The 20,873-nt window shown below is 42.0% G+C and overlaps 1 protein-coding gene across 2 annotated transcripts in view; it reads right to left on the bottom strand.

Annotated features, from left to right (window-relative positions):
• prima1 (proline rich membrane anchor 1) overlaps positions 1–17,528 on the bottom strand; it is a 54,497-nt gene extending 36,969 nt beyond the window's left edge. Inside the window, exons 1-2 of one of the 2 annotated variants that reach the window (XM_082148378.1) lie at positions 16,725–17,528; positions 15,714–15,864 (exon numbers count right to left, since the gene is read on the bottom strand). In XM_082148378.1, the coding sequence (XP_082004504.1) occupies positions 15,714–15,864; positions 16,725–16,817 (244 nt within the window). In that variant the 5' untranslated portion in view covers positions 16,818–17,528. The remainder of the gene's footprint in view (positions 1–15,713; positions 15,865–16,724) is intronic. The other variant, XM_082148379.1, reaches the window with a different exon arrangement.
• Between the last annotated feature and the right edge of the window lie 3,345 nt (positions 17,529–20,873).

The following is a 20,873-nucleotide window of genomic DNA, read 5'->3' as shown; positions in this document are numbered from 1 at the left end:
GGTTGATTACACAACTTTAATGCCAATACATTAAGACTCCAAAGATCAAGCACATTTTCCAGCAGTGATTTTATTTCCTCTTATTTCAATGAAAGATCTGTCTGCTTCTAGGCCCTCAGTGTCTTTCTGCACATGCTCTCAGTCTGATAACTTACAGCAAAGAGTGAAATTACTAATATTCAGTAATGAGTGTAGTGGCAGCCTGGAAGACAAGGCCTGTCTTCCGAAGACTCCTTAGTCTCAAATGGCCCAACACACACTATGTTCTTACCGAGAAAAGATGGCTGCCCGAAAGATATGACCTCCAGTGGAAATGAGTGTCTAGCTTGGATGAACTCTGTAATTGGATCCTTGTGCATTTGTAGGGAATGTAGTGGACACGCATGGGAAAAGGGACACTGTGATCCAATAGGAGCCTTTTAGACTCGTAAACAGATCACTCAAAAATGAATATTCTGTCATCATTTACTTGCCCTCATGTCAAACCAAAAGATCCAAATATCTCTGTGTTCATACAACGAAAGTCAATTCAGTCCCATTATATGGACAAAAGGAAAAATATTCTGCAAAATATCTTCTTTTTATAGTAAACCATACTGGTTTGGATCAACATGAGGATAAGTTTTCATATTTGGGTGAATTACCCCTTTAAACTTCGATAAAATGCCAGCAAATGCATCATTGTCTATAAAATTAGATTGCATGTTCAATTGACATCCGTTTCCATGTACTTCACACTGCATAAAATGTAATATTTACTAATATGTGTAAACATACACTACCATTTAAAAGTCTGGGGTAGGTAAGAATTTTTTTAATGTTTTTGAAATAAGTTTCTTATTCTGCATTTATTTGATAAATCCATGTTTCAACAGCTACACTAAAACTTAAAGTTAATGCCAATCCACAATAAGCAAAACCACAAATGAAAACAATTTTGTAATTCAATGTTAAAGCATGTGAAATTTTGATGCAACATGCACACTGTGAATAGTAACATCTCCTGTCGATGATAAAGGAGCAGCAGACATATCAGAGGGTTGGTCTTATGAAGACAGAGAGAACCAGGCCTATTAGATTAGGCTATTTTTGTACCTGCTCTCCTGTTTAATGGAGTTACATGGCTCTGGATTGCCTGGGCAAAACTGATTTTAAAATAAGAGGACTGACAGGCTTCCAGATATAAAAACAAACAATAACTCCATCTGAGTTGAGCTCTGCACATTTTTCTGGTAGACTGCCAAACAAGGAGCAGTGTCAGGGACTTTTAAGTAATTTACAAGAATTTTCAACTCCAGATGAATTCTTACCGCTCAGTTAGAGTATGGGCTCAAGTTTTTTTACTCTCACTCTCTCTTTGGTTGCAGTACCATCTGCTTGTACTTGAATGGTCTCAGATATTCCACAAGCAAGAAGTGGATATCACTGGCTTTGATTTTGCACATATTCAGATGCCGAGACCTTCGTTCTGCAGAACTAGAGCACCCAGTGTACCCACTTTGTATCCTCTGTCACCCGAGCCACAGACCTCTTGCGTTTGATCACAAGCGCAGGTAGAGAGGGCCTCTGCTCTACTTGTACAATGGGAAAGTCTGCAGGCGGAGGGAAGGAGCAATCGTGGGCCTCCATCCCTGTGGGTGGCTCATCCACACTCATGACAAAGTGCATCCGAGCAAAGGTCAGTGCAGAGCCTGCAGGCAACTGCTGCTTCCCCCATCCTACCTAGTTAGTCATCAACGGGAAAACATCACTCCATCATCCAATGACGATGAGTGGAGAAATGAAAAAATAAAAAAGATGTACAAAGATGATTCAAAAGCTGTGGGGGTGTGGAAAGCTAGAGGAGACGGTGAGGGTGATCGATGAAGGCGACACTCCAAAGTCTTTGGCACACATCCTAAAGCACTCTTTAATTAAAGCTAGGAGCCTGGTGCAAGGCCAGACCGGCGAGCACGTCCCGTCCCCGTTCATTTGAGGGGATGTGGTTGAGCCAGACCGTGACTCCTGACATTCCACCACAACTCCTGACATTTTCAGCGGCATTGGGCTAGATGTGCAAGAGGAAGAACAAGAGCAAGAAAGAGATATTGCGTGACTTCAATGTTTCCTGTTCATGTCTTTACACGTGTACATACTAGAATTTTACAGATTTTTTATTTTTTCAAAACAATGAAAATAATGTTTCTCACAGTAACTTAATTATTGTCAAGTTTTGAGTTAAATATTATTTTACATAATTTGCTTGCTAAATGTTTCAACCATCTCAGACTACAGCACTGAAATCTAATCCCACCCAGATAGAAATGTCTGTGACTGGATTTTTTTTCTAATTTATTTTGACCTCTGGTGAATACTGTAAGCTAATTTTCTCGTTGTGCTGCCTGGTGCATTTTCATTATTGATTTAGACCTTTTGCCAAGTTTCTGAGTGAAATAACAGTTGGTCGTTCAACTGCCTGCTGGCATCCTTTCCAACATAAAAAGCTAATTAAATCAATAAGGAAAGCCCGATCCCGGAAACAGCTCAGAATAGCCAGTTTAGTAGAAGGTAACGATTCTCGTCTAAATTGAGTCCTTCTCTTAATTATATACTAACATTATAAATAAATGTAACACCCACATCCAAACAACAGACCAATCAGCATTATGGTAGTAGCGACAGAGATCCCACTCCCACCTGAATCAGACATCCTCTGTTAATAATTTTAACATAATTTAAAAAATATTTTACTCTATCAGTACTTTGTGATTATGGCTGCAACATGCCTCTAGTTCTCTTTAACAAATTTTATTTATTTATTATTTTAGGTTTGATTATTGATATTCTTTTGGGCATTCTTTTTTGAATGCCCCTGGGTGTCCACGGTTTGCAGTGTGTGTCTGTCTGTGTGTGTCAAGTCAAGTCAAGTCAAGTTTATTTGTATAGCGCTTTTCACAATACAGATTGTATCAAAGCAGCTTCACAGTATTAAATTAAAATAATACAACAAATTATTTTATTAAATTAATTAAATTGTGTGTGTGTGTCTGTGTGTGTGTGTGTGTGTTTTCACCACTCACTGCTCCTGATGTGTGTGCACTAGGGCTGGGCGATTTTTCAGATTTTTTCTATTAATTAGCATTTAAAATGTCATGAAATCGAAATCATGAATCGGATAATCTATAAAAAAATAAATAAAAAAAGGTTGAATTTTTTTGCCATATCGCCTAGTCCTAGTGTGCCCTAACTTGGATGGGTTAAATGCAGAGGACAAATTCTGAGTATGGGTTGCCATACTTGGCCTTCACTTTAAAGTGCATCCAAGTGAAACGACTTATCGGAAAAAAAGTTGAGCGAGGACTTCTATCCATCGGGTGTTGATTGGATTTTGGGGACATAGAGGCAGATCTGAATGCAAGCTTAAGGTCGATAGTAAGAAAGGGTGGAGATTAAGCAGACTAAATGATTCACACAGGTGGCAAAACAACTCAGCCAAGACATGACACAATGTACAAAGTTCACAACATTAAATCTTGATTCTAAAAAGGGCAGCAATTCGTTTTATTATCAGCAAAGATATGTGCCTATCCCAGATAGCACTGTTGAAAGCAACGGTTTTAAAATCCCATGATGTTTCTCCTAGGGCTTTACCTGCTCTACACTATAAGGACCTGTATCATAAATTGTATTGTATCGTGAACTATAGTTGGCAACACGCAGCCCTATATATGACACTTAAAATTGATTCTTCATTGCAGAAAATAATCTGAAAGTTGATGAAACACCTTATTATGATTTATATTACATTCTCAAATAGCATTTTTAAGTACAGGTAAAGGCACACTACAAATAAAACAGTCAAACTAAATGCAAACTGCTGCATCATGAGAATCGTGATTAGCTTCTCTACTATGTAATTAACCTAAACTGGAAAGCATTAATCAGCAGTACATAAAAAAGCTTTATGGCCTCGAAGCTAAGACTCTTCGAGGGTCTTGAACTTATTTGCAGCTTAGCATTCCATCTTGTGCATACAACAACTGCATGGCTTTCAGCCAATGATTGTCAATCTACTAATGCTCCTCAAATTTCCAATGTCCAATGTAACATTAGCAGATAAGCTTGACAACACATTGGACAGAAGGGAAGGTACGAGTGTGTGAGTAGAGGTGAATGGCTCCTTAATCATCAGATTCTCTACTCTATGCCAGGTGAATTTCTCAATTTCACAGTCAGCGAAAAAAATCAGCGGGAGTTACACCCCTCATCCTCCTGCACTATGGTCCAGTACTCATACAGCGGACAAGATCTTGTGTCTATGAAGAAAGGTAGCTTTGAAATTTCCTCTGTTTGAAAAGATTTATGAACAACCCCAGAATGATACATCTGAAACCCAAAATTAAAATTAAATCAAAAAGTGTAAAATAAGCCTGGCTCACCAGCATCTGCATTGCAGTCCACACTTTGACATAGTAAAACATAAACAATAAGTGGCTTTATTCGAAAGTATACTGGTCAAAAACAGAAGGTTAATCTATGAACTAAGAGCAGCAACAGGAATCGGAGCTAGCCAAACTGTAGTGATGTAAAATGTAGACAACATACATGACCATTTCTACATCTTGGAAAACACTGCAAATACACACACACACACACACACAGACACACACTCTTTCAGCTGCAAATACTACACATTCACTGAGAAATAAAACAAAATGGCACTAAAATAGTTTACTGTGAGTGAAGGGGTCCTATTATGCCCTTTTACAAAGTCTTGGTTTTTTTTGGGGGGGTGTACTAGAATATGTTTTCATGATTAATTGTGGTGTTAAAAACACAGTAAACCATCTTACAAAAGCGATAGCTTACAAAAGCAACAGAAAACAAGCTGTTCTCCATAAAATCTGCAGTGCACAGATAAACGTTGGGGTTATAAATGTTCCTGAACAGTGTTTAAAAAAATATTTTAACCACTCTAAGGGCCCTATCATAAACTCGGCACAATGCAGTGTGTTGTAAAGTGTTTTTTGCTAGTTTCAGTCTGGCGCAGTTATCATTTTCACGTCCTGCGCCACGTTGTTTCAATGGCAAAATGCATTTGCGCCCATTTGTGTCGCCCATGGGCTTGCTGGTCTGAGAACGCGGTGTGTTCAGGTGCATTGTTGGTGTGTTGCTGTTTTGAGGCAACTGAAATAGACTGCGCCATTGACCAACAAAAACCTGGTCTAAAATCAATGGCGCATTTTTATTTTTTATTTAAAGGGCGCATTTGTAATATGCGCCAATAGGCGGGTCCACAACACGCGTACAGTCTGCTTATTACACACACAGGGACACGCAGCAGCACACAAACTAGCCAAATATTAAACATAAAAGGATTACAATGTAAAAGATTAATATTGTGTCCATAAAGATATGGTGGAATCCGGCTTATCCCGTAGATAGTCTGCTTGCCCGCTTTCCTCATGCAAGAGCAGGTCTGTTTCCTCTCTGAAGAAGCGTTCAGTCTTTCCGCTTGCAAACTCCACCATGTAAATAGCGAATCCGCCATGATGGCGCGAGTGCAACTGGCTTTTAAAGGGAATGGGAGATGAGACTCTGATTGTTTTTTTGCACGTTAAGCCCAAAACACACCCATAACTCATTTAGAAAATAGGGACAACCATGTGCCGGTTAGGCCGACCATTTTTCCCGTCATTAAACTAGCAAAAGTGTATTTGGACCATGCGCTTGTGCACTAAGTGCACTTGTGCCATGCGCTTTAGACCATGCGCTTAGATCGTTAAAATAGGGTCCTAAGTTCTCTTTCTAACATTCGTTCGGTATCTCACTATGGGAACGCCTCTGGGCGTGACCGATCGCGGAAGCACCAATTACACCACGTTTGCCAACCATGGCAGACCAATCACTGCAGCGATTAGGGAGTCCTGCCTCCCTGTATATAAACCGCAGCTACCTGCCGTTTCGTCATTCTCGCTCTCTTCCCCGTGGAAGATTTCGGAAGCTGTCCTCAGCAGACTTGGGAATTATTGCTTAACAGTTTCTTGACGGAGCCGAGAGGTAACGTCCCTAACGCAATCAATTTCTTAAGTTGTTGAGTGACTTCGTCACTTAAGAGTAAGATAACTAACATGTCAAGACGAGTTTTCCTGCTCTTAAGTTTTTCCTTTTAATCTCCAAGTTTTTTTCGGGGCGCTCACCACGCTCCAGAAAAAGATAGAAAAGAAGAAAGCTCTCTAATCGCAGCACAGCTCCGTAATAGTTGTCACGTTGTGGTGTAACTTACCGTACGAAGAGAGTGCAAGCTCTATCATGGCTACTGCGATAGAACCAGAGAGCCCGGGAGGAAAGGGTCGTCCTCCGCACCCGTGTGCTTGTGGAATGTGGATTTCTGCTAGGGATGCACACAGTCTCTGCATCTCCTGTCTGGGCACTAAACACGCTCAGGCTGCGCTGTCCAACCCCGAGGGCTGCCCGCACTGTGCTGCATTCCCGACTAAGATCCGTGAAAGGAGACTTCGCGTGGCAGTCGCGGGAAAATCGGACCCATGCCTCTCTGCTCAACCCAGAGAGGAACCCATGGATTGTCCTCAGACCACCAGCTCATGGGCAGAGATGATGGAGAAGGTGTCACCCGTCCTTCCCCCGCTGTTTGATGACCCGTTAGCGGGAGAGGAAGATGACGATGACGAGGTATTGTCGACCATCCTCGAGGACGAGGATGACGACGAGGAAGATGCCATTCTTCCCCCGAACCAGTCCCGGCCACCGAGTGCACAGGATGAGAGTTCACCCTCCCCTGTACAGGTGGACGCTGATCTCATCGAGGTCTGTCGCAGGGCCGCGGCTAGATTGTCTATCGACTGGCCTTCTCAACAAGTAGGTCAAGGGGCTGAAAGAGACCTTTATGATGGAAAGAGGCTCCCGTCACGTCTCCCGCCGGCCAGGCAGTTTATTCCAGCCGTCCCGGCCTGTGTGGCGGAGATGAAAAAGTTTTGGGACAAGCCTTTTTCACATCGAGTGCCCGTTAAGGGTTTCTCAAGGCTAGATGTTCAGGGAATGGACGATCTAGGGATGGCAGATCCTCCCCCTGTGGAAACATCGGTAGCGAATCATTTGCACCCGAGCCGCAGGGCAGCGCTCTCTTCAACCGGAGCCTCGCTGCCAGGAAAGACAGAGCGCGTCGCCGCCTCTGTTTTTCAAAAGATCTACAAGTCAACTGCGCTGTCTGTTCGCGCTTTGAACGCGACGTCCCTCCTTACAGCCTATCAAGCGGAGCTATTAGAGGAGATGGGTCGTCAGCTGGACTCCGGATCTCCCAACCCAGTACTCTGGGAGGAGATATGCGTCATCGCAGATTTAAACCTGCGCACGTCCCGCGGAGCAGTTCAAAGTTGCGGTCGGAGAATGGGCTTAGCAGTTGTGGGAGAGAGATCGCTGTGGCTGGGTTTGTCAGGACTCTCGGACAAAGAGAAAGTGGAGTTTTTGGATGCCCCTATAGATCCAAAAGCCATGTTCGGCTCGACGGTAACGGCAATGCGTCAGCAGTGTGACCTGCGGAAGAAGGAGGGAGAAGCTTTCCAGGTCTGTCTCCCCAGAAAACCGGCTGCTCGGCCTTATCACCCGAGCCGGCCGAATTTCAAGCCCTCAGGGAGAGGTGGGCACTCTGATTATCAGCCTTCCCGCCCCGCGCCACCGCAACAGCAGGGCAACGCGGCTCCGCAGTCAAAGCCCGGTTTCGTTCGGCCAAAACAGTCGTTCGCGGCCACAGCCGATCGGCTGCCCCTCAGGGGAATAAGAAGAGGCGGTCTACCTGATACGCCAGTTCGGCGACAGGAAGGGTTGGGAGACAGCACCCAGGGTTTATCTGTCCTATCCCTTCAGAACGATTCCTCTCTCCCTCCCGCGGGGAAAAGGAGAAGGAATGCAGAGATAAAATGTGTTCGTGTTCGTGTGGACAGTTCAGAGTTCAGCGTGTGCGGGAATGTGGCCAGTTTTCTACTAGTGCCCCCCAAGAGTTTATCCCCCCCTCCACCTTCGAGGTCTGTTATGGGGGGAGAAGGTCTAACGTTCACAAGCATCCCATTAAAAATAAAGTTTTCTCTGACGCATCCAGGTCAAGGACCGAGGGCGCAGAGTGGGATAAAAAGAGAAAAAGATCACAAAAAAAATCACAAAAACAACCTCTAGTGAACAGAGACGATTCCCAATTTTGTGATTCCCAAGAGAGGGGGGGGGTCTCCGTCCCATTCTGGATTTACGGGTCCTCAACAGACACCTCAGAAAATACAAATTCAAAATGCTGTCTGTCAAAACGCTGTGTCAAAATATTCGGCAAGGAGACTGGTTCACCTCGGTGGATCTCCAGGACGCATATTTTCACATAGATATTTTTCCTGCGCACAGGAAATATCTGAGGTTCGCCTATCAGGGCACAGCATACGAGTTTACGAGAATACCGTTTGGCCTGGCTTTAGCCCCTCGAGTATTCAGCAAGTGTGTGGAAGGGGCCCTGACTCCATTGAGGAGATTAGGGCTCAGGGTTTCAGCATATCCGGACGATCTTCTCATCTGCGCGCCGTGCCAACGGCAGGCAGAGAGCGACACACACACACTAGTGACGCATCTGGAGAGATTAGGTTTCAAAATAAACCAGACGAAGAGTTGCCTATCTCCATCCCGAGAAATAGTCTACTTGGGTCTCAGGTTGAATTCTGTGACGTTTCGAGCTTTCCTATCAGAGGATCGCATCAAGACGATTCACAGCTGCCTCTCCCTTTTTCAAAGAGGGAGATCAGTCTCGTTCAGGATGTGTCTTCGGCTACTAGGACTGATGGCCTCAACTGTGTCAGTGGTTCCCCTGGGACTACTGCGAATGAGAGATTTTCAGAACTGGACAGCGTCACAAGGCATTCGCCCCAAGAGCCGCCTCAACCGCAGAGTGCGGGTATCACCAGAATGTGCGAGCGCTCTCTGTCATTGGAGAGCCCCATCCTTTCTCAGGACAGGATGCCCTCTAGGTCCTATTGTACTGAGAAAAGTGGTGACGACGGATGCATCTCTCACAGGCTGGGGCGCAGTGTTCGAGGGCAGAACAGTGAGAGGAGTTTGGTCTCCGACACTGAGAGAGAGGCACATCAATTTTCTAGAGCTACTGACAGTGTTTCTAGCTCTGAGACATTTTGTGCATTTTCTCAAGAATCATCACGTATTGGTCAGGACAGACAATACAACGGTGATTGCCTACATAAATCGGCAGGGAGGAGTTCGGTCTCACATGCTTCACATGTTAGCGAAGAGACTAATAATGTGGAGCAGCAGGTCTCTCCTCTCATTACGCACGACGCATGTCCCGGGAATAATGAACAGGGGAGCGGATCTACTATCGAGAGGGAATCCTCTGTACGGGGAGTGGAGACTCCACCCGCAGGTGGTCCTCATGTTATGGGAGAGATTCGGCCAGGCTGCCGTAGATCTCTACACATCGCGCGAAGACGCGCACTGTCCCCTGTTCTTCTCCCTGGCTGGCGACGATGCACCATTGGGTGTGGATGCGCTAGCCCACGAGTGGCCAGACATGTTGCTGTACGCGTTCCCGCCGTTGAGCTTGATCGAGCCGACATTACGGAGGGTTCGGGAATGCAGACATGTGATGATTCTGATCGCGCCTTACTGGCCGGGGAGACTGTGGGTGGCGGAGATTGCGCACCTGCTCTACGACCGGCCATGGCCGTTACCAGTGCGCAGGGATCTTCTCTCACAAGCTTGGGGGGAAATTTTCCATCCCTCCCCTCAGAAACTAGCTCTCTGGGCCTGGCCCGTGAGAGGGTGAATCTGAGCACAGCCGGGTTACCTCCGAGGGTTATTGAGACGATTCAGAACGCGAGGGCTGCCTCGACACGTTCTTTATATAATCTCAAATGGGGAGTTTTCGAGGAATGGTGCGCAGAGAAGAACATTGTTTCTTTCCTGTGTTCTGTTTCGGACGTGCTGTGTTTCCTTCAGGACCTCCTGGATAAAGGCAGGGCTTTTTCCACGGTTAAGGTTTATCTGTCCGCTATCTCGGCATGTCATGTGGGTATTGATTCAGGCACTATGGGCCAACACTCCCTGGTCTGTAGATTCATGAGAGGTGCACGCAGATTGCACCCAGTATCAAAGCCGCTGGTACCACTATGGGATTTGTCTGTGGTCTTGAACGCGCTCTCAAAACCCCCTTTCGAGCCCATTGATAAGATAGACTTAAAGCTGCTCGCTTTAAAGACGGCTCTACTACTCGCTCTTACAACAGCTAAGAGGGTGAGTGAACTGCATGCTTTATCAGTTCACCCCTCATGTATGAGGTTCGCTCCGGGTGGTCAAAGAGTACTTTTTAGAACCAACCCGGTGTTCGTGCCCAAGGTCTACGATCACGCGGATAGAATAAAACCTGTGGACTTGTTGGCTTTTCACCCACCTCCTTTTTCTTCTCCAGAGGAGGAGAGGCTAAACTGTTTATGTCCGGTTCGTACGCTGTATATGTATGTACAGAGAACCCGCACATTGCGTAAGAGCAACCAGCTGTTTGTCTCGTGGGCTGACTCTTACAAGGGAAAACCTATCTCCCGTCAACGTTTTTCCCACTGGGTGGTAGAGGCTATCGTGTTATGTTACAATAGCATGAATTTAGAGCCCCCAGTAGGTCTACGAGTGCATTCTACTAGAGGAATGTCTACATCCTGGGCTCTATTTAAAGGCATTTCGATTCAAGAAATTTGTGCGGCAGCCAGCTGGTCCTCTCCGCACACATTTATTCGTTTCTATAGACTGGATGTAACAGAACCCTCTCTGGCCCACTCAGTTCTGGGAGTGAGTAGTCAGGTGGTATAAGATGATTCTCTAAGGGCGGATTTCTCAGATTATTCTGTTTTCTCCGTCTGGGTCAGTGATACAGTGTTTATACTTTAACCCTCTCGTCTTCAGGCTGCTTCGTCAGCATATCGGCAATACGGGAGTTGTCTATATCCCATAGTGAGATACCGAACGAATGTTAGAAAGAGAACGATTAGGTTACTGACGTAACCCAGGTTCTCTGATAACATGAAGTGAGGTATCTCACAACATTGCCCTCCTTGCCTTTTCGCACGGAGAAGAGATATGCGGAGAATGACGAAACGGCAGGTAGCTGCGGTTTATATACAGGGAGGCAGGACTCCCCAATTGCTGCAGCGATTGGTCTGCCATGGTTGGCAGACGTGGTGTAATTGGTGCTTCCGCGATCGGTCACGCCCAGAGGCGTTCCCATAGTGAGATACCTCACTTCATGTTATCAGAGAACCTGGGTTACGTCAGTAACCTAATCGTTTATCAGCCTTAGAAAATAAAAACAGGGCCCTAAGTTCATTAGCCTTAGAAAGGAAAAACAAACAAAGGACAAACAAAAAGTTTTGGAAACGTTGTGGAAAAAAATAGTGTCTTCTCTAATGCAGCTCAACCAGACCTAACAGCCTTTTTTTGCGTATTCCGTGGGGGCAGATTATTTAAATTAGGAACATTGTGACTTCATAAGAGCCGGAAAAACTATGTTGTAGTCCAAACAAGTCATAGTTTTTGAAAAGGGGATTCTGTTAAATAAAATATCTCCCTTTGGACTGGACTTTGAGCTTTGCAACCTTGCAGATGTTTTTTATACAAACTAACTAAAGTTGAAAAAGTCGAAAAGCATAATAAGGCCCATTTAAGTATGCCAATCTTTAACTGTACACCTATTCTTTTACATTGTTATGTATTGTAGCACTTCACAGAAGCAGAGCCACTGACTGCCTTCTCACTGTGTAGAACAATTTTACATTTCTGACACAGCAATTTTCCCTATAGCAAGCTATCCTACTTCCACACATTTGAATAATTCAGAATTGTGATACGCGGGAGAATTTTCTGCAATCCGTCATGCTGTACAAGCAAAAACATTGCCTGGTTATCTCAGAGATGTGCTGTCACCTGCCGTGATTTCACCTGATGAGAAGATATAGACAGATGAATTTGTTTCGCTTTGTATGTGTTTTGTGTCACAATGTGTTTTTGATTTGGCTACACTTAATTCCAAAGATACTGAAACGCTTAACTAATGTTGACATGCTTTGAATTAGCATAAACAGGCAGATACACTTGCAAGACAAAACAGCCCTCCGGACAGGAAGACATAGGCTTTGCTTTTTCTCTCCCTTACTTTGATTGTCAGGAGGGGGAGTCAAGTCGACAGGCCCGGAGGGAGAGCGGCTGACAAGAGCAAAGAAGTACTTGCCATTTCAAAGCTCTCTGTGTTATCCTGTTGTTTTTAGGCAGCAACTTTTTGTAAAAAATGAATAAATAAACAAAAAACACAAAATCTAAAATTACTGGTTTTAAATGCTATAAGTGAATTTAGACATCACAACATTGTAATGTACAATTTGAGATTTGCTAAAGATTAACATTTAAAAGTGTTATTATTATTATTCAAGTTTTTAAAGATTAACCTTAAGTTAGTGCGTGTTAGATGATGGAAAAGGTCAAAAAGAGGAAATCCTACTTCCGTTTTTGCGACCACTACTGCCACTGCAAACCACATCTTGATTGCCACAAAGGTTAGCACCATACAAATAATATCAAATTCTTCACAGCTTAAGGTAAAAGCCTGTGAAGACGGGCTCTTCGGGCTTTTAGGCTACTATAATTTGTCACAACGACAATACTAGTGTCTCTGAGCACCTCTGTAAGGTTAGCTGAGTTTGCCATGCGTTTCTGACTGCCACACATGCCCTTTTTTGGGCTTAAAAGAGTGTGTTCTTTTCCAAGAGCCCAGGAGCAATTCCATCTAATCTACTTCCCCTCATCTACATCCTCAGCAGTTCTGTTAAAAATAGATTCAGACTAATCTTGAGATAAAAAAATATGTACAATTTGGCAATATTCTGGGTTCAATTAGTACTATGTGTCTGCTCCAAAAGGATTATTATGAAGACAATACAATATAGAGCAATACAGCATTGCATTATCCATTGTGGACGATTATTGGACTAACTGGTTAAGACGATGTGTTATAAATGGCGACTTAAAAAAACCATCTTGTTATTTTATTGCCACCAATATTCATTCAAAGTCAAATTGACATTTAATCCTACTATTAGGTTTAGGGCGGTAACACTTCTTATTGCAATCGGGCCCTCTGAAGCTGCCTTTCCTTTTGCACAAATATAATACATTGCTCAGTTTAAACCTTTTATCACTGCTTCAATAACGACAGGTGTGGGAGTCCTCATTAAATGCAACTTCCTCATGAATAATTTTAATAAGCTAATGTTAAAGTCATTTCGCCCCTAAAGGCAAAGCCTGTCACCAGCCTTCAACTGGTTACTTATCAAAACCGCCCTTTACAGTTAAATCCTCAGCCCTTGCACGGTTGTTAATAGCTATGTTGCATTTCGCCCTCAAACATTTCATGTCACAGACTGAAAACATAAAAGTCTTTCAGGCTGCTCATGGTAAACATTGATTTTGTTCGCTTCAGATCTGAAGACGTATCAAGCATGTATGCATGAGGCAGGTATCGATGCAAGGCCCATACTAATTTATTTTTCATAAATTCTTATGAAAATTCTCTATCCCAAAGAGCTTGCCGTTGTTGTGAGAGAACATTACTCAGGCTTAAACAAGAAGACTAAAACTCTAGAGGCAGATTGATTTCACAGCCCTTTCAATGCTAAGGCCTCATTGATCTGGCTTTTCTGAGCGCCTGACAGGGAACCCTGATGACAAATCTAAAATTTCCTCCCCCTGTAATAAAGCGGATTGAGCTTTGTGTCAATTGCAACCAGCAACGTACATTCCGGCCATGTCCATTTCTCAAAACGGGAAATGTCAGGAAATGAAAATTGTTCAGCAAGAAGAGCAATCTATTAAACTGCTTATAAGCTACCTTCAAAAGGAAGGCGAAAAAATATGATTAAATGAACTCGCCCGTCTTTCTGGCAAAGCGTGCAGTCACAGCCAATTCATTCATTTTGGGGATTGAACTCACTGCAGATTCTGACAACATGACAACTGAGATAAAAATCTCACTTGTTAGAGGAAATCCTAGATTGCCAGATTTATTTGAGAGACACAGAAAGCTACCTTTCAGAGGTGATGCAGAGAAATGTGTTTGAGCTTACAAACTGTGTTCTAGGGCTGCCCCTGGCCAAAGACTAGTAGTCATTAATTCAAGCCATTGGTCGACTAATCGCATGTTTACATTAATTTACTTAAACATATGCTGAGGGGTTGGGATACTAAACCATGAGCCTTTAATAGGCTATATATAGGCGTAATATAATAGCCTATTCCGCGCTCAAGTGCACGCATAAAGGCTGTGCGCTTGATTAAAAAGTAATGATTATGAATGTGTCTGAAAAAAAATAGCAAGGAGACATTTCAATTATTTATTAATAAACTAGTGTTTTCTTAGTCAGTGTCGACTGCAAAGATAAAGTTGACGATGCTGACTCACCAACTCCGCAATATAGTGGACACTCAGTATACAATCCGGTCTTTAACTCATAAATGCCAGAGGAGATTTTTCTCCATTAGGTCACCTGATGGAGTTTTAGGATACCATTAGGTCACTTGATGGAGTTTTTCGGTTCCTTGCCACTGTTGCCTTTGGCTTGCTCTGTTGGGGATATTTTGGGGATATTTAATTTAATTTTATCAATCAATAAATTCCACTTGAAACAAACCTTGTTGTATTATTTTAATTTAATACTGTGAAGCTGCTTTGATACAATCTGTATTGTGAAAAGCGCTATACAAATATACTTGACTTGACTTGACTATAGAGGACATGCAACTTTCATTCGGATTCCATAACCAGAGAGTATATGTTTTCGATTCGAATTGGTTCGTTTAAAAGTAGACATTTCAAGCTTTCTATAGATATCATGTGTATTTTCATGTGTGTGAGGCAAGTACCGTATACGCTGAATTGCGGATAATTTTTGTGATGAGCTCCAGTTGACGAAGACTGAGACGGCAGAAAGGGCATCTTGTTTGTTTTCTTTATTTTAAAAAAGCACAAAGTTTTGTTGTTGATGTGAGTTTACACAAATAAAAGAACACAAATGATTGCACGGCGCCTCCATGTCATGCAAGCACGCTAACACTCCGCACAAACACTTGGATATGCATCAAATAATAGCGCACGTTATCTAGGGCCCTATTAAATCCATTTATCTAGGCAAAATTTTACAAGATCTATGTCCGTTGTCTATAGCATAGTGATGTATGAAGTCACTTTCAAACCAAGCAGCTTTCTATTTGTAATGCAGCAAAATCTCATGACCAACCCTGAACATGAATGAAAACTGCATCAGGAATTTTTTGCACTCACACAAAATTCCCTCTCCCGCTGGGTTTCACCAGTGAAATTTCACCAGGCAAAGGTAAATGTGACTGCACCTTTAGTAAATTAAGCCACGTTAAGCATTTAAGAGCTTTGCGCTGTTTTTAGTGATTGAAATACTGCGGCGGGTACTGTGTGTGGACAAAACTTGCAGTTTGTTCACATATCTTTATTTTCCTTCTTTAGAGAGGTTATCTAAATAATCATGGCTTGAAACATATGTAGAATTAACAGGCCTGAGCAGCAGTTCTATGGATGTTTAGCCCTCCAGGTCTCACGTTACTGAAAACTATGAATCAGGACTGCAGAGACATAATTACAGGGCAGAGCTACTCACCAGTTGGTGCCAGGAGCCTTGGGGGTGGTGGAGGAGGGGGTGGAGGCGGTAACGGTGGGTAGGGCCTACACTGGCATGGCAACTGGCAGCTTCCTTCCAGCAGTGCCACTGTGGTTCGAGAGCATGACTTCTGGAGCTCCCCTCTTGCAAACTAGGGTGAAGAAAGCAGCACAAATTAGATTAGTGTTTTTGTCACTTTCATCACCATGCCATGTATAGTGCAGCAAAAACTTGCATAGTAAAAAGAGATTTTTCGCAATAGTACTTAGAATTTACAATGAAGAGAACACCACAAGCACTCTCTTTTTTCTCTCGGCACGCTGGCGAATGGGAGCTCCCTCCCACTAAAGTGGAGAATGAAGGGTGTGTGGAGGCTGAGGTCTCTCAAAGAGAGCACCCACCCACACCGCAGAGCCTCGGACCCCCAGAGGAGTGGGAGTATTGAGGGGTGAACCCTGACACTGCCTCCCCCTAATAGGCCATCCTGGAAACACTTTTGCTAGTCTTGTGAGCACTGTTGTCACAGGGGACAGTAGTAAAGGACCAAAAGCCAAGTCTCCAGAAAACAGATCAATTTCAATGACTTTAACCAGTGCTGGAACTGAGAGGAGAGTAGAATAAAAAGTATTCTAGTAGTAAATACAACTATTAGATGAGTAAAATCAAAATACTACAAGTGCATTCAAGTGAAATCTTCAAACACTAATTTGAAATTCCCCAAACCTTAGCATACTGATTGAACTGTCGTAGGTTAATGACTTTAACTATATAATATAAATGAAATATATATATATATATATATATATATATATATATATATATATTTAAATGTACATTTATAAGATAATATATATATATATATATATATATTTATAAATCTGATCAATCTCAGCGCAGTAACGTTAGATAATCCAAAACTGTGACCGTTATGCACGTGCATTTTCGCGACGGTTCGTCATTGTACTTCATTATGAATTATCATCAACGACTGAACTGCTAATTCCAACTTACCTGCAATAACGGAAGAAATACTGAGAGAAAACAGTGACTGAACAAAAGCGGCAAAAAACCCAAACTAAGCGGCAATGAATTTCGGATAAACATTCCTCTTCTGTCTCTTCACAGTCCACCTGGTGAGGACGCGAGTCTGAGGCGCATAAAAGTCATTTATTATCCGCTTCTCAAGGCTTACCAACGATGTTTTCCCCGAGTTTGAGCAGATATGGTGTCTGAAACATGCTCGTCCAATTAGAGCGACAATAATTGGTGACATGGAAGGGTTTGAAGCGACATAGGAAGGACGCTAGCGCTGTTTCTGAGGAAAGTTGTTGATCCTCCGCGCGCTGCCGTGGCGCGTGCCGTATCCACACAAGAGTTGCGAAGCAAAGTTCTCTCCGCGCGCGATTCTATGTGAGTCGAGCGTTGAATCAGGATTCATTTCTTGCCAGGCATGATGAAATGATGTCAGTACACGGCACAGAAGTTACGGACACTCAAAACAGCACGGAGAACACACGTTGACTCGGTGAATCGCGCGGACGCCGGTGCTCAAATAGGTCCCTAGACTGTGGATTCACCTCTTCATTACTTCTATAGCACCAGCTGACATGAAGGCGTCCAGTGAGAGACGCGCGCCAAGATAACGCACTATTGTTAATGTGATAGCCATTTACATTAGCGACGAAATCACACGTTTTCTATCGCTTCTGGATTGAGCTAAAGAGATTTATTTAACGAGGACCCTAAGGGTTACGTTTGGTCAGGTCACGGCGTTAGACAGTGAGCATGTATTCGGGGCGAGTTGAATGTACTCTGCAGAGTAGACAGACACAGAGCACATGAGGCAGTAAGGGAGAAAGCCGAGGGGGAGGGGGGCAGTTTGCCATCCACAGCTTTTGTTTAGGTGGCAGAATTTTAATTTTAGCTTGGCTTGCGTGGTAAATTAAATGACGTAGCTTGTGTGTGTGTGTGTGTGTGTGTGTGTGTGTGTGTCCATACTATGTATTACCATCCAAATGGGATTTGATTAACAGCAGAAACAAAGTTCTAATTAAAATACTTCAATAAATTAAAAATGACATGAAAGCCAAAATAAATAAATCGTAAATGGCAGTAAAAGTGCAAAGTATTGGAGCAAAGTAGTAAAGTCACGAACAGGAGCTGCAGGTTTTAGTAGTCTAAATAAACACTTATAGTTCAATTAGGCTTGTGTCTGAATCATGATTTTTGGTTGATGGAACAAACGCATTGGTCCTTTCTAATTAGGCTATAGTGTGATACAATCTAATTTACATAATGCATTGGTGCTAAAACTAGTTTAGACCAGTGCAAAACATGTGTGCTTTGTGATATTACATAAGTTTAAATGTCTTTGAATTATTAGGTCATGGAGGCAACAGCATACTATTTGAACATTGATATTACATTCTGTTCATTTATATGAACATTTTCATTTATGTATATTTTCTGTTAATGTATAACTTTGTACCAGAAATGGCAACCTTAAATGTAAATATACAGAGGTACAGCATACAGTATGTTTAGTATGGCTGTACTGTTTTGTATCTGGATGTCAATAATTTAGCTTGCACAACATCAATAATACTTTCAATCTTTCCAATCTAATACAATCTTAAAAAATAAAATAAAATCACAGATGTTTGTTTATATGTATATACGTTTATATATAAGCCATACATAACAGTATATTTTATATAAATAGTATATATACAGTCAAACCAAAATGTATTCAGACACCTTCAACATTTCTCACATTATCACAGTTTATTCGCTATAGTTTAGAAAATGGTAATAAAATATGACAAGAACTCAGAGTTATCAAATCAGTTGATATTTCACTGGTTTTGGCCATCCTTCTGTTAGACTGTCTGACAAATGAATTAGGTTGAAAAGCTGTCAGCTGTTAAATTTAAGTACACAATTAGATAATACCAATTTAGGTCAACCACCAAGCAATGCAAAATTTTGTTCGGTCTATGGTGTAAAAAGGTCGCATTAGCAATTAAAGAAAAAACACTTTAAAAAACATGGTCAGGTCATAGTGTATGAATAATTTTAGGTCCCAAATTTTAATAAATTTTACTGGTAGTCCACTGTATGAAGAAGTTTTGGGTATGATATGTCACAGTTTACTTTATTTTGCTGTCCTCACTTACATAAATGAACTAAAGTGTCCTGCACCCACTTGTTAAAAATATCAAAAATTATATCTGGTATCTGAATACATTTTGGTTTATAACAGTATATTGTCTACCTGTCTATATAAGGATTTACCGTAAATTGAATTGAAAAAACTTAAAGAAAAAATGACCAATAATTTTGTTTATATATCTTTGTAGTTATTGACAAATTATTGGGAGGATCTTTTTTGTTAATTAATTAATTCTCCCACCTCTTCTTCTACCAAACTGCAGTGTGTGGTGACAGCTTACACTTTTGCACTAAACCCCCTCCTTCATGGGATTTAATTAGACTGCGGAGCCCTCTGATGTGATCATCCTAAATGAGGTTGCTCCAGTAAATCACCAAAGCAATAAATTCTACCCAGAATAAATTGAATCTTAATTTATAGGTCTTGTTTTATGGACTGAGTCAGAGTCTGCCAGCACCTCAGACACCGTGTCTCCAATGTGTTGCTTCTGTTTAATCACAGCGATCATTCATTGGCTCTTAAAAATGAACTGGCTGATATTTCGATTTATTCACTTGGTAAACACCACCAGGATTATTTAGTGCAGTTTAAACTCACCTTTAACTAATGATCTGAAAGTAATTACAGTAATTTACAGTGTTATTTAGTCAATATTTCATTTAAAAATCTTCCTGCCTGGGTATACTTCTCATAAAAGAATCAGAAAACCAGTGCGATGCTATTAGAAATGCAGGCGCCATATGCGTTCTCCTAAGTACTGGACAAACGTAGTCGATAGGAATCAATGTGAGTGCTTGGTTTTAGTGATAGGCTCTAGTCCAAGTTAATGCCATTTCATTAGTTGAGACATGGCATCCTGAAGAGTAGATTAGTAGGAATAGGGGTCGCAGAACAGGGAGGGATGTATTCAGACAATAGCTGATCCTACAGCTTGATGCCAGGAAGTCCTGCTTGGTCTGCAGCGGCCCTCTCCCCTGCCTGCTGACAACCCTAAAAGGTGCTGTAATCTAGTTAAAAAATAGATTGATGGCTCTTTGTACATTGAGGTAGATCTGTCCGATTGTTCATTCAATTGAGTACAGGCCATTAGCCCTGTGTTCAATCAAGATGAGCTCACGCTGATTATTTTCCTTCCTCTCTGTCTTTTCGATTTCTGTCCCTTATCTCCCGGTCTTGAATTCTTTATTTGTTCTTCCTCACCTTAAGAAACCCTCAGTCTATTCTGGGCTTTTTTCTGCTGAAGATTAAATTGAATTGTGAATCAAACTGGCTGTATTCACTTGGCAGATTCAATATGGTTTGAGGGAACCTTGGACCTTAACAACCCCATGGTTCTGTCTCAAGTTGGCACCAGCTTCATGGCAATAAAGTAGTTTTGCAGGCCATCAGAGTGCTCTCAGTAGACAATATGTCAATGGCGTTGTTATAAAAAAGATCAAAGAGACCTCTGGGAATTTGTACTTAGGAAATTTTATAGGTGTACTCAAGAGAGATGATAGCATAACACAATCTAAAATGATCATAAACAAAATACTTAAGCACTCACTCAGTCTTCAGCCTATTTTTGGAACCTTTACTGCATGAAGACAAAAGGCAGACAATTATATCTGTGTTGGTCTGATATATTTAAATTTCATTGATCCTGAGAGAACAATCTGAAATTAGTCTTTTGGTCACTAAGTGCATAAACTGGTTGTTTTGCCGTGTTAAATCATTTATCTGCTAATGTTTGTGACAAATAGTCATTGATGAATATGCAGTCACGATAAGATAATCTATGGCTCAATGCAATTAATTTGAGTTAGTCTAATTAGTGCTTTTACTATTTTTAATGTAGCCAGATATTGCTTTTGAGTACAATGTCTCTCAGTCAATAAACTAATAATTTTTTTATCCGTTTGGGACAGCCAGGTTTGACAGATTTGTTGTCGAGGACAAAATGTTCATGTTCAGTTTTAAGAAATAATGTGGCTTCACCCATTTTCTGA

Source organism: Leuciscus leuciscus (genome assembly GCF_965113295.1).
Source record: "Leuciscus leuciscus genome assembly, chromosome: 19".
NCBI classification, from domain to species: Eukaryota; Metazoa; Chordata; class Actinopteri; order Cypriniformes; family Leuciscidae; genus Leuciscus; species Leuciscus leuciscus.
The sequence above is the reverse complement of the archived record's forward strand: the minus strand, read 5'-3'. Positions and strand labels throughout refer to the sequence as shown.